Source organism: Oryzias melastigma, linkage group LG1 (assembly GCF_002922805.2).
Source record: "Oryzias melastigma strain HK-1 linkage group LG1, ASM292280v2, whole genome shotgun sequence".
Lineage (NCBI taxonomy): Eukaryota > Metazoa > Chordata > Actinopteri > Beloniformes > Adrianichthyidae > Oryzias > Oryzias melastigma.
Window position 1 is genome coordinate 19,137,119 of NC_050512.1, and position 12,425 is coordinate 19,149,543.

Sequence of the window (12,425 nt, forward strand, 5' to 3'; positions counted from 1 at the left end):
TTAAATCAACTCATGTGGGACAACTTCTTTACAAGAGGAGTTGTGAGGTTACAGTAACCTTTCAGTTGAACAGTGATCAAAGGCATTAAGTCTTGGTGTTCTGATCCTTGGTTACAGACACTGGGTCTTGGGAATCTCATCAATGGCAGGGAGGGAACTTAAACTTATGGGAGATGTAGAGGGATACTGATAGGGTTGTACATACATTTATCAAATATTTGCTCTGTGTGATTTTAACTTCTCTGTCTTTAATCTTCTTGTCTTTACTGCTTAACATTGTGTACAGCTCGCATATCAACAAACAGGAGCCAACTCCAAGGTGAAGGTTATGAGAAGCTAATATTAAGAAGGAACTTGAAAAACCATCATCAACCCTCATGTACTGGAAGGTAGAGAAGTTTACGTCAGCGATAAATATGTAGACTTTATGCGATTTGGGGAGGCCCTGATCTATCTAAAAAAGGAGGATTTTGATGGAGGGCACTTAAGAGCGGGGTGGAGACTGGTTTCAACATTCTCTGTCCGCTTCTCCACTTAGTCTTTTGACTAATCCTCAAATAAACCAAGAAAAAACAATTTACTCAGAACCACAGATTGTTAAAACACTAGATAATACCTTTCTTAGAGCACAATGATCCTCTCAACGCTAAACAAAGCACAAAACATTCAAAACAATTAAACATTTTACTGAAATGAGTCCTGTATTATATATAGATAGCACCAATTCTTTACTTTTTTTCCTTTTCTTCTCTCCTCTCTCAATTTCAAGGTCACACATGCACATAGACTGTCTGGTGCACAGGCTGTGCTACTTCCTGGAGCAGCTGATAAGCAGGATCCACTGAAGAAAAGCTTGAGACTAATTACAAACACTGAATATTTGAAAAAAAATTTATTAACGTATTCTTCTTTATTTTGTGTGCGCACGTTGTGTTCCTGTTTTTATTGCTCTGATTTAGTTTCTTAGCATTTTCTTTTGGTGCTAGTTTACATCTTCTCCTTGGTGTAATGTCTCTCAATTGCCACAAGGGGGAGAACAAACCCCATTTTTAAAAACCCTGCCATCAGTTCTCAGGCATTGTGATGCCATTGGTGAAATTGTGCTACATGTACTTTTCTTTTAACCTTTTTAACTCTGAGATTTGTTTAAGTTCTACATATGCCTTAATATGGATCTGCTGATGTAGCCTTAAACGCATGACTATATTTAAGTTACAAACCCAAAATAAAGTCTGAACAATTAATGCATAAAACAATAAAAAAAGCCTTGTGGTATCAGGTATCAAACCAGTTAAGAAAACAGTCAAAATGACAGACAAACAAGCAACAGCAAATTAATATTCTATGAAAAATGCACATATGAAGTGTTGCATTTTAAATATAGTCTCATTAAATACATTGAGAATAAACCACAAGTTAAAGGTCACAACAATCTTTTTTTACCCTCTCATAGTTTATTCAATCTGTGATATCTGCTCCACCCACTCTTCATTTTCACTTCATGTTGGGTTTTTTCTATTTCTATGTTGGTGTAAGCAGTGTTGTTTCAGTCCACCTTATATCCTTTTAGCCGTTTCCTTGTCTGTCATTACTCTGCTTTTAGCTTTCATCCTGAGGCTAAAACACTGACCTTGAGGTCACAGCTCTACTCATAACAGTTTTTTTTCTTTTTCCTAAAACATTAGGTCTACTTGTGAAAACGTTCAAATAATTTGACCTAATTTTGAGTACTTCGAAACAACAGATGATTTCTTTACTTTGATGATTTGATTTAAAGAAGTGACATGAACATTTTTTTATATATTAAAAAAGTTTCTGGAAGTTTCCTTTTGGCTGTTAAGAAGAACATAACTGTTTTCAAACCATAATTACAATGGATAGCAGTGGATGCAGTTTAATTTTCATAAACAGAAACGTAAATCAGATTCAACTCTTTTTTGGAAAGTTTTTACTTGGAGTTTTCTCTAATGCTATGAACACACCAAGCATGTGATACGTTCAAGAGCGCGTTGAAAGTGGCTTCTTGAACGCAGTCTTAGCATACGGTGTTTACACTGGAATGTCGCCCACCTAATACTAGCGTACATACTCGCAGTTGAAAGGGGCTTGGCACAAAATGTAATAGCGTTGAAAAACTTGCAAATCTTCCACCAGGTTTTTTTCTTTCACAGCTCTATTCCTACATATGAAATACTTGATGTTTTATAATTCTGGACGTAATTATTAATTTCTCTTTCATGATCAATTTTCAAACGGTACCTCTGTGAATTAAAATGAACGCCATCCATACGTCACTACCAAATTTAAGTCCTTTATTGGTCAGGGTTCAACTGGTTTAGCATGTTCAAACACCGAGTATTTTGAAAATAGAGCCCGAAAACAAACTTAAAAACATGTGTAGTAACGTGTGAACCCGGAGGTTTGGAACACAGAAGTCCAAAATGCACATTTATGTGCGTTTACATAGATTTTTTTATTGACATTTTTACATAAGGGTGTGTTTTCGAGGCCAGTGTAAATGTAGCATTAGATGTATCTTTTCCTGGGATCCTGAGTTTCCTATTAAGACTCTTGGAGTCCTGTTGATGTACATCTCAAAGCATTTAGCAATCCAGGTGTGTGACAGTGAGTCATAGCTTTCTTGTAATCATATATATATATATATATATATATATATTAACAAACACTTATTCTTAATCTTAAGCAAATCTTGATATATTGAAGCTTGTTGGTCAGAACACTCAAGCTTGGTGTTGGATAACTGGTTGTCCTCCACACTACCCTGATGTCAAACTTATTCAGCTTTATGTGAAAGAAATAGATCAACACATTTCAGTCTTTATCTCCCAACCTTGCATCCTGTTGCTGACACAGAGAATTTCTCTCTGGCCGGGCTCCAGACCTTTGAACAATCTTCTCAGGAGAGAGGAGGCCGGTCACTGATAAAACGGGTGTCAGCACAGAGGAAATTCAGCATCACACTTCTTCAGCTTTAGCTTCGCAGTATTGTTCTGAGTGCTGAGCCATTCTGCTGGAGTTTGTCCACATGTGTTCTCCTCTGGGCCGCCGGCAGCCTCCCTCCTTCAATATACTTTCAACCGTCCAGGACTCACCTCAGCACTCATTTTCCTCTCATTTTCTCCCTCCATCTGTCTCTGTGAGCAGGTGCACAGTGACAGAGCCACTGAGCTGTGAAATCTCTGCTTCTTGAGATGCATTTCATGCACACACAAAACACACACAGGCTCTCCCACGCAATTCACCCTCTGTTTTTGTCCCATTTCTTAACCCCATCCTTACCCTTTACTATAGCTCTTTTTATAATCTTTTTCTCCTGCTGGTCACAGACTGACACAACTTTTTTTTTTTTTTTGATGGATTTATTTTTAAAATGCAGGGGGGTGGGTGAAAACATCAAAATGCAATCAAATGAAAAACCCTTGCAGAGTTTTATTAAAGAAGCGTTTGTTTTTGTGTGTGTGTGTGTGCAAAAGAGGGAGAGCACTCAGTGTGGCTCTCCTGCATATGTCTCTGACCGCATCTACATCTTTAATGTTTCAGACTGAATAATGGATGACACTTCTGGGCATGAAGACCCGCACACATACTTTCATCACTTCCACTCGCAAGAATGCACAAAGACAATTCCAAGCCACCAAAAGGACAATGGAGTAGAGCTCATCATCAAATTGCATTAACCTTCATGGATTGACAGGAGAAAAAGAGCAGGTCACTGTCGAAAAACAAACCCCACCTGCGCTGTCGACCACAGAGTTTTCTACAACCGACTTCCTGTTTTCGAGCAGCACACTTCCTGTTGGAAGGAGTTCAAATAGAACGTTGTACACCTATTTTTTTTCTTTTTTTACTTCAATGTCTGGTTGTGTGGTTGACTTTTTAGTCTTTACAGTTGCTGAAAAGCACTTGGTATGAGTTTTTTCTGGTGCAGCCATGCATGCTTCATGCTTTTAATTTGACTTTCAAATGGCTGCACTCTGTCATCTTTATAAAATGCCCACACACGCACACACTTGCCATTTCCAAAGCCTCATCTGAAGAGGAAGATAAGGCGCGAAGGTCAAGGTTGGTTTCTACAGCAACTGTGTATAATAATGCCGTGATCCACCTGACCGGCAGACCCTTCTCATCTGCAGACGCTAAAAAAAGATCAACCTCTGCTCTGCTTCTTAAGCTTTAATGCTCTTTTCATTTTGGATCATTTTTTGGTTCACTTTTCTGTTTTTCAGTACAATATATGTTTGGAAAAGCACTTAAATTCCCACTCCGATCCTCTTTTGATATATTTTTTTTATCGTTTTAAGCCAAATTCCAAAAAACTGTGTTGTTTTCTGCAGAGCGGAAGGAGTTATTTGAAATTCGCCTCTGATTTATGACTGTTGGGACGGTGTAAGTCTGCCCCCACTTCCCATCAATCCTTTGTTTACACTTTCTTTCGCTAGCTTACAGCCCCTTGCAGCCCCCAACAAGTGAAACAAAAATGGCGAGAAATATCAGAGCTATCCAGAAGTACAGTTTTGAGCCAGATGTCAGCTCTAAATGAGGAAAATGAAGACGTACATGGATTTATTTGTCTGCAACAACTACAAGCTTTTTCCTATTCTGCATTTTTTTCTCTGTTCCTGATTTAAAATGATTTGAATAAAAAAAACATGCAGCAATGCATTTTTAAGCTTAATTTTCTCTGTAAGTGTCCTCCAGAACAGCAAAAACTTGATTTTCAATAGAGTGGGTCTTTAATGAAAACTGGCTAAATTATTTCCATACTTCATTGGAAACCAGGGCATGTGAAACTCATCGGTATATGCACAAATAATGTTTGTGATTGACAATGTGGTGGAAATAAGAAAACACGCCGTAGGGCTCAGCTTTCCTTTCTTGATCTGGTCCTCTCCTCTCTGTTTCTGTTAGTTAAAAAACACTTTGTACCTCACATCATCCCACTCAGTTGAATTGAATTGATTTTAACAATTTTTTTTCCTGTTCATGCTTTCGTAGAGACAAAAGGCAGAAATTAGCTAAATTTGCTATAATCGGGCACAATACATCTGTTTGTGTTTCCTGTGATGAATGTTCATTTGTGCATTGCCTTTTTCATATAAACAAATTCTTAAAATAATACAAATATCAACGACTGTTTAGGTTCTCTTCTGTCTTTCTTGCAATCTTTTATAATTTTATATAAACGTTTCATCTTAAAAAAATAACACCAAATGTCAGAGGTGCACTATCTCAAAACTGAAGCCCCCTTTGAGCAGCTTCTTTGGAGTTACAGCCCTGACCTCACAGCTCAGCCCACCATCACAAATCATCCAAAGTGCACAAACCTTCCTTGTCTTCATCACTGCAGTCTTAAACAAAGCTTTGTCTAAAGTTGGAGTCACCTCGTCTCAAGCAGCCATCTTTCATGTGATTTATTGAAAAAACTAAAATAAGTAATAGACTTGATGATATATTTTAGATGTAAATCAACTTTCAACATCTGATTTGTTTCTTTAAATGCGCACGTGGAACCTTTACGCATTCATCTACTTACTCCTGACACTTTTCTTTTTAATCTGCTGTTCGTCAGCTGCACTTTCTGCTCTCGTTGAGGGCTGACAGGCAGGGGGAAAAGAGGGAGGGAAGGGTGGTGGTAGGCTAGGTAAAGAAATAAATAAATAAATTGTCACGACGAGCCCGCGCACGGTGCCATGCGCGTTCGCGCGCTCCGCTGCGCACAGACAGCCGGTGCGGAGAGTCGAGAGGAGGAGGGGGCAGAGAGGCAGGAGAGAGCTGCTAAACGCTGGTGGTGACAGAGAAACGGCAGCGAGCGAGCGAGCGAGCGCATACAGTCTGAGGAGCAGCGGATGCGACAAGGTGAGGGCTGGAACCGTCTCCTTCCGTTCAGCCGCTCATGCGCCGAGGATGGAGCGTTTATTTATGTATCTATTTATTTATTTTCATTGTGGATCCCCCCCGGAGCCCTGATCCAATGTCCTCTGTGTGCGCGCGTGTGTCTCCGTTGTTTGTGTGCCCGCAGATGCTGAGAGTCGCCTTGCTGTGCGTGTGCGCCGTCGCCCTCGGACGCGCCTCCGCGCGCTCCGACAGCGGCAATTTTTTGGACGATAAGTGGCTGACCGGGAGGTGGGATAAATTCAGAGATGTAAGTATTGTTTCTGGATTATCACCCCCCCCCCCTCTCCACCCCATCCATCCATCCACAAGAGCTCGTTCAGAACCCCTCCCACTCCGCTCCCTCCGTCACAGCCACCCTGGTTGGTTTGAGATCATGCGCTCCTCGTTTTCAATGGCAGCCGGGCGACGCGTCACGCGGGCCCCGTTGTTGATGGTTGTCACACGCTCTTCAGTCGCTCCACTGAGGCAGGAAATGAACTGCTAATAATACATTGCATGTTTTCTGTTGCTGTTGTTGTCCATACTAGGCTCATTCGTGTCTCCTGTTTTTTCTTCTTTTATTTTTTTAAAGGGGGCCTAATTGTTGTCAGTCAGAGGATGGTAAAGGATGATCACCTCCACCAGGTCAAAATAAAACTAGGGCGTTTTGCATCTAACCATTAAAATGATTCAACATGGAAATGAGAGTAAAAAGAGCTCTTAAAAAATGAGAGCAAATCCCTCTGCAGAGACCATCTGATCCCCATGGAGGTATTAAAAAACAGTCTCCCTGATTACCTGGAATGTCTTTCCCAAATGGATTTGTCTTCCACCAGTGTAGCAACCATTTAGTGTGAAGTGGTGTGGCTGATTATGTTGTTAGCTCAAACCCAAGCTTATTAGGGACCACAATGCAGCTGCTAACTCGTTAAAATGATCTGATTTTGTGATCCTATAGTTGCTTTCACAGACTATATGGAACTGAGGATTTACAAAAGGGTGTATTCTGACTGGACAAGCCCCCTCGTCCAGATTGAGTTCTGGACCTTGCGGTTGTTCTGCATTTTAACTAGGCGTTTGTTTTGAACCAAACCGCGTGACTGGAGACCTGTTCAGTCATTGCAGGACGAGGGCGTGGCAAAGCAACCAGACTTCATACTTTACTGACCGATTTAGAACGTCTGTATTAACATCAAACACAACACTTTGTTGCTACTCAGGACACTGCAAATATGGTTTGCAGATACGTATTTATGGCATAAATAGTCAGGAGAACAGTGTGAGAAGCAATGTGTATCACGTTTAAAGTTAGTTTTAATAAGCCTGCATTCATCCAACCCAATTCCAATAAGTTCCTGTGACTCTTTCTTGCTCCCCTACTCTGTTTACATCCCTTAATGACCGACTACGGTGGCCATTTTTGTTTAGAGTGAGGACCACCTTGAAAGATGTGTCTGAGGGCTGGTCCCAAAATAGGGTCTGCTTGGGTGTATTCAGACTGAAATTAAATTATCAGAGAAAACTAACTCTGGTTCACTCTAAGCGAACCAAATGTGTCCAGTCTGAATACACTCATAGTCTCAAGACAGTGCAGCTTCACTCGTGGGTTGGGCTTCATGCTTTACGGTTCTGAAAGGTGCTTTGACACAACACCTGTATTTTGTCGACAAAAGGAGGGCGGAAACTCCTGTGCATCCCTTTGGTTCCGTCTTTTGCAAAAATCTTGCCTCCAGCTGTTGTGTAAATTGCTCCACAGCGCCAGAATAGGTCGGCGCAGGCTTGAACTTGCACTCGCACATGCACTTGCAACGTTCGGCCCTTTTGCATGTGCACATTTGACAACACAAAACAGCCCCTTTTTTTACACACCAAAATCTGATAGTATCAAAAAATACTAAAGAAACACATTTTTTATTTTAAAATGTGTTTTATTTATTCGTATTTTTGCAGGGAATTGAGCTTGAAATAAAAAAATATATATGGTGGCGATCATTCTATTGCATGTAGGACAGTCTTGTGGGCCGTTTTCTGTCAGGCACAATGAAGCATGTCAGGTCAGAGGATGCATCTCAGCTTGTGAGCTATATAAGTAGATCTCACTTCCTGAGCTGCTATGACACACAGACTGTTAACAGCTGAAAGGTTGACGTGTTATGTCCTGTGGCACATTAGGTTAAGCCCCTGTATTTTTAAGCCCTGTTCTTGGATGTTTTGTAGCATTCAACACCGTTCACACAGAAAATAACTGCAGCTCATAGATGGGAGCGTGGGGTTTGGTGGCGCTATACTCCTCACTTGCTTGAGCTGCATTGTGGAGGGGTGTCAGTCTGATGGATAGATCTGTATATAATGGACCACATGCATCCACACTGTGTCACAACACTGCTACATTCCATAGAGGCTACAGCTTGTGGGTCGATGAGCACGGCTTCAGCAGAGTGACGCCACACATGCAGGACAACCTATCAACACACACTAAAGGGTTTGAAGTGTGGCCTTTTTTACGAAAAATATGTCTTTGTATATACTAGCTATAATTGCATTATGGGATTTGTTTATTTTTGTGTAGAATAAAACATTTGAACCATGTTTGTTCAATTTACTCCAGATTTCAGCAGCATCCATTCAGAAAATAATAACAGCTGCCCTTTGTTTTGGGTAAAATCTGCAATTGTTATCAAAGAAATGAATAATGTGTCGAATTTGAATTTGTGGTTATCCTTCCAGACATTTTGTGCCATTGTAAATCAAAGTTAATTTCAGCGTTAAGTGCAGAGGATGCACTGTTCCTTTCATCCTCCACTAAAAGCTGTAAGTGGGCCTCATGCTAAGTGCACTAGATAGAATCTTTGCTGCTGAATTACTGGAGGTCCTTTAAAGAACGGCTGAAGAGTCCCGAGGCTGCTTCTCTTTGCCGGTACCATCTCCATTTTTCAACATTTTTTTTTTCCCTTCCTGCCTGACCTTAGCTAATCTGCAGGAGCGCCAGAGTGCAAAGATAAGCAACTGCGGAAAATAATTGCAAGAATGGGAGGAAAAGGGTGATGAATAACGTGCGATAACAGGCTCTTGATTGCATGGTATAGTGCGAGAGCAAAATCATGTATTATGTAGACATGCATCTTTAGGGGAGATAATACCTTTTCCCATCCCACACTCCTTTCTTGTGCATTTTGTCATGTGTTGTTTGTGTCTTGGACTGTAAATGATGTAGGAAAGGTACTGAGCTTGAGGCCTTTTCCACTTCAAAGCACTTAAATGTGGATTTGTGCGTGTTTTGGAGAGCATGCATGTGACAAGCTGGAGCAAGACGAGCCGAGTCAGGACAGTAAAAGCATACATATATACCTACTGTTAGAGATCGAAGAGAATGGCAGGGAGAGTTGGAGAAGTCTTTAGGGTCCGATCTGCAACAGTGGATCAGTGGCAATCCCAAAGTTAGGGTGAGAAAAATGGACGGAAACATCTTGTTCAGGGCTGGTAAATTCATTTTTTTTACAGTTAAAACTTGAAATGTTCCTCATCCTTGATTAAAAAGGTAAAGATTCCCATTTTTAAAATGCAGAAATGACAGACGTCTTCTCTGTATGAACTATCCAATAGATAGACCAAGATAAAAACGGAATGGGGGTCAGAATTGGGCATTGTTCTCTCTGATGACTTATGGTCTGTGGCTCTGAAAGGAATAAAAATATTCTCTTTCTCTGCAAAACTTTAACTAAATCAGTTACCGTAAATCCAGACTATATTAAATGTTATAGGCGGGTGTGATCGATGCTCACAAACCCTCTGTAACCTCACCCACGTGTTTTGGTCATGCCCAAACCTTCTGGAAGTTGTGTTTTGCGGCAAATTTAAAGATACTTGGACATCAAATTGAGCCCTGTGCCAACATAAGAATATTTTGTATCCCCGACCCCAAAACGAAGCTGTCAGTCAAGAAAAAAAATATATAATTTCATTCACCTCAGTCACTGCTTTGGAAGAGATCCACCCCTCCATCCCCAATCACTTGACTCTACGGCACCATGTCCTTTTTTAAAATTGGAGAAAATAAAATAATCATTGAAAGGCTCAAAAGAACAATTTTATAAACAATGGAACCCCTTACTTAATCATTATAAAATGCAACCAGCAATAATTAAATTGAGACATTGTGATATTGCTACTTTTCAAATTTTTTTTGTTATTATTATTCTTTATTATTTTATTTTTTAATGAATTGTTATTTTTGAATATTAATTGTATATTACCCATTCTATTACCTCTGCACTATAAAAAGAATGTTAGCTAGGAGTAGTTCAAAAAAAGGGCAAACATGTCAATGTTGTGACGTTGTGTAAAAGAAACCAAAATTTGATAAACTATGTTTACAAAAAAAAGGTAAAGATTTTGGTTTTTCGTTAGTAAAATTATTGAAAATTTGATAGTGTGCTTTAAAAAATGCATATAGTAAATGGTTTGAGTGAACACTTTTCTATTTGTTAACTCCATGAGGGGATCAAACTACAAACACTTTTGTTGTTTTTGGGGCCTGGCTCCCATAATGCAATGTTGTCATTGCTCAGCCAGCTGTGCTAAAAGAGACTAACAGACAGATTATTATGTCATCGCAGTTCTTCCTTTTAAATGTTGCTCCGCAACAATTTGATCAGAGGTTTAAAGAGTTTTCTGAGAAGATACAAAAACACAGGGAAAAAAAACAATTAGAGCTGGGATAAAACAAGACTTTTGTCATTTTTTAACCTTATAACATGAAAGAAAGAGACACCGATAGAGACAGTTTGACAGCTGCAGTCATGCTCTTTAAAAATAAAAACGAATCTTGTAGCAAACAGCGTGAGTTTGTGTGAGTGTTAAAATTATGAAAGATTAAAACATACAAAAATCAAACACATGAGACAAACTCACATAATCATAAATAAATTAGTCAAAAAAAAGGAAACAATTTATTCGTTAATTTCTTTAAAAAAAAAAGGTCTTTGAAGGTTTGTAGGGGCAGGATGATTGAGGGGAAGTCCGGATGCAGCAGATGGTAACACCGGTCCAGCATCCCTAATGGCATCACCTCATGTCAGCCCCCAGCCGTGTGGAGGAGCGGTACGGGATAGGCTGCAGTCATTAGGGTTGAGCATGCTGTCAGCCTTTCCTCAACCATTAAATTGACTCGAAGGAATGCAATTTGACTAATAACTATGCCTAGAGTGTGCACAAGTATTTAAAACAGCAAAGGTCATATTGGCTAAATAACAGTTCAACGCTTAGCAGAATTTGTGCGATGAATAAATATAAACTAAATTTAATATTTTTAGCTTTGCTTGTCTTTTGCTAGTAATTAGTTTGCTCTTTGTTTCAGGTAGTTATTCCATCTTTTTAGTTTTATATCTTAAGAAAGTAAAAAAAGATCCTTGTTTCACGAAATAGTTTTATTTTATTTCTTGCAAGAAAACCAATCTTATCAAGAAAATGTTTCAATAACAACATAATCGTTTGAGAAAAGTAGCTAGCCTTTTTGTCTTTAAATAACAATCCTTGGTAAAAACCATTTGTCTTACCCCATTGGCAAATATTTTTTTGCTTATTTGAACAAAATCTCTTAACAGGGTAAGAATTGTTGACTTATTTCTAAGTAGCCTGTTTTTCCAGAGCAATGTAATTGCATAATCTTTGTTTTTTGTTGTATTTTCGTTCATTTAAGTGATTTAAAATGAAATGATTGAAGCTTCTACCATTTTCCCTTATCTGTCCTTTTCACTTGAGTTGTCGACTAACACATTGCACGTTAATAATTGTGCTTTGTGGAATTGTTATTGTGTGTCTTGTCAATAGAAGAAACTGTGAAATTGCCCACAATCATGCGAGTGTCAGTATAATGTACTTTTGTTCCTGCATGATGTTGTTTAGCAGAACAGATAACAACCCTTTATTTTGTTTGACTGTTTTTTCTTCCATATTTCTTATTCTTTTTGTTTCCCATTCAAAAGTGGTTTTGCATCACTTGGCATGTTCATTTATAATTTTAAATTGAAGTATTTACGTGTATCATGTAAAGTTCTGATGCAGTGTTCTGCACAAACATTTCTTAAAAGAACAAATTAATTTAAAACTTACTTTGTGAGCTAATGCATAAACAAACACAAATACACTTCAATATGTTTAGAATCCTTAAACTTAATTTATCTTGGAGTTAACTGTACTCACAAATATTTGTATTGTTCTGAAGCTTCTTAAAGACTTGTAAAATAGTATAACATTTTAAAAGACTCGTCAAATATTTGCTTTCCAATTTGAATTAATATCATTTTGTAAATGAATGTGCTTTTATCTTGGGTCACTTGACATCAAGGTAAATCCTGAATAAACTTTGGGTAACATGAATAGTAAAATATAAAATACTTATGAGTGTGTCCATGTACTTAATAGTAGTTATTAATAAATAAATAAAAAAACTAGAAAAAATTGCATTTCCTGCGGAAATACGTTTGATTGCAGTTTTGCAGAAGGTGACTTCTTTAATTGCTTCATTGCAT

The 12,425-nt window shown here is 38.7% G+C and overlaps 1 protein-coding gene across 2 annotated transcripts in view; it reads left to right on the plus strand.

Annotated features, from left to right (window-relative positions):
- Positions 1-5,637: 5,637 nt before the first annotated feature.
- The window catches only part of spock3 (SPARC (osteonectin), cwcv and kazal like domains proteoglycan 3), a 20,904-nt gene continuing 14,116 nt past the window's right edge, over positions 5,638-12,425 (plus strand). Inside the window, exons 1-2 of one of the 2 annotated variants that reach the window (XM_024290320.2) lie at positions 5,638-5,877; positions 6,041-6,163. In XM_024290320.2, coding sequence (XP_024146088.1) covers positions 6,041-6,163 — 123 coding nt within the window. In that variant the 5' untranslated portion in view covers positions 5,638-5,877. The remainder of the gene's footprint in view (positions 5,878-6,040; positions 6,164-12,425) is intronic. The other variant, XM_024290319.2, reaches the window with a different exon arrangement.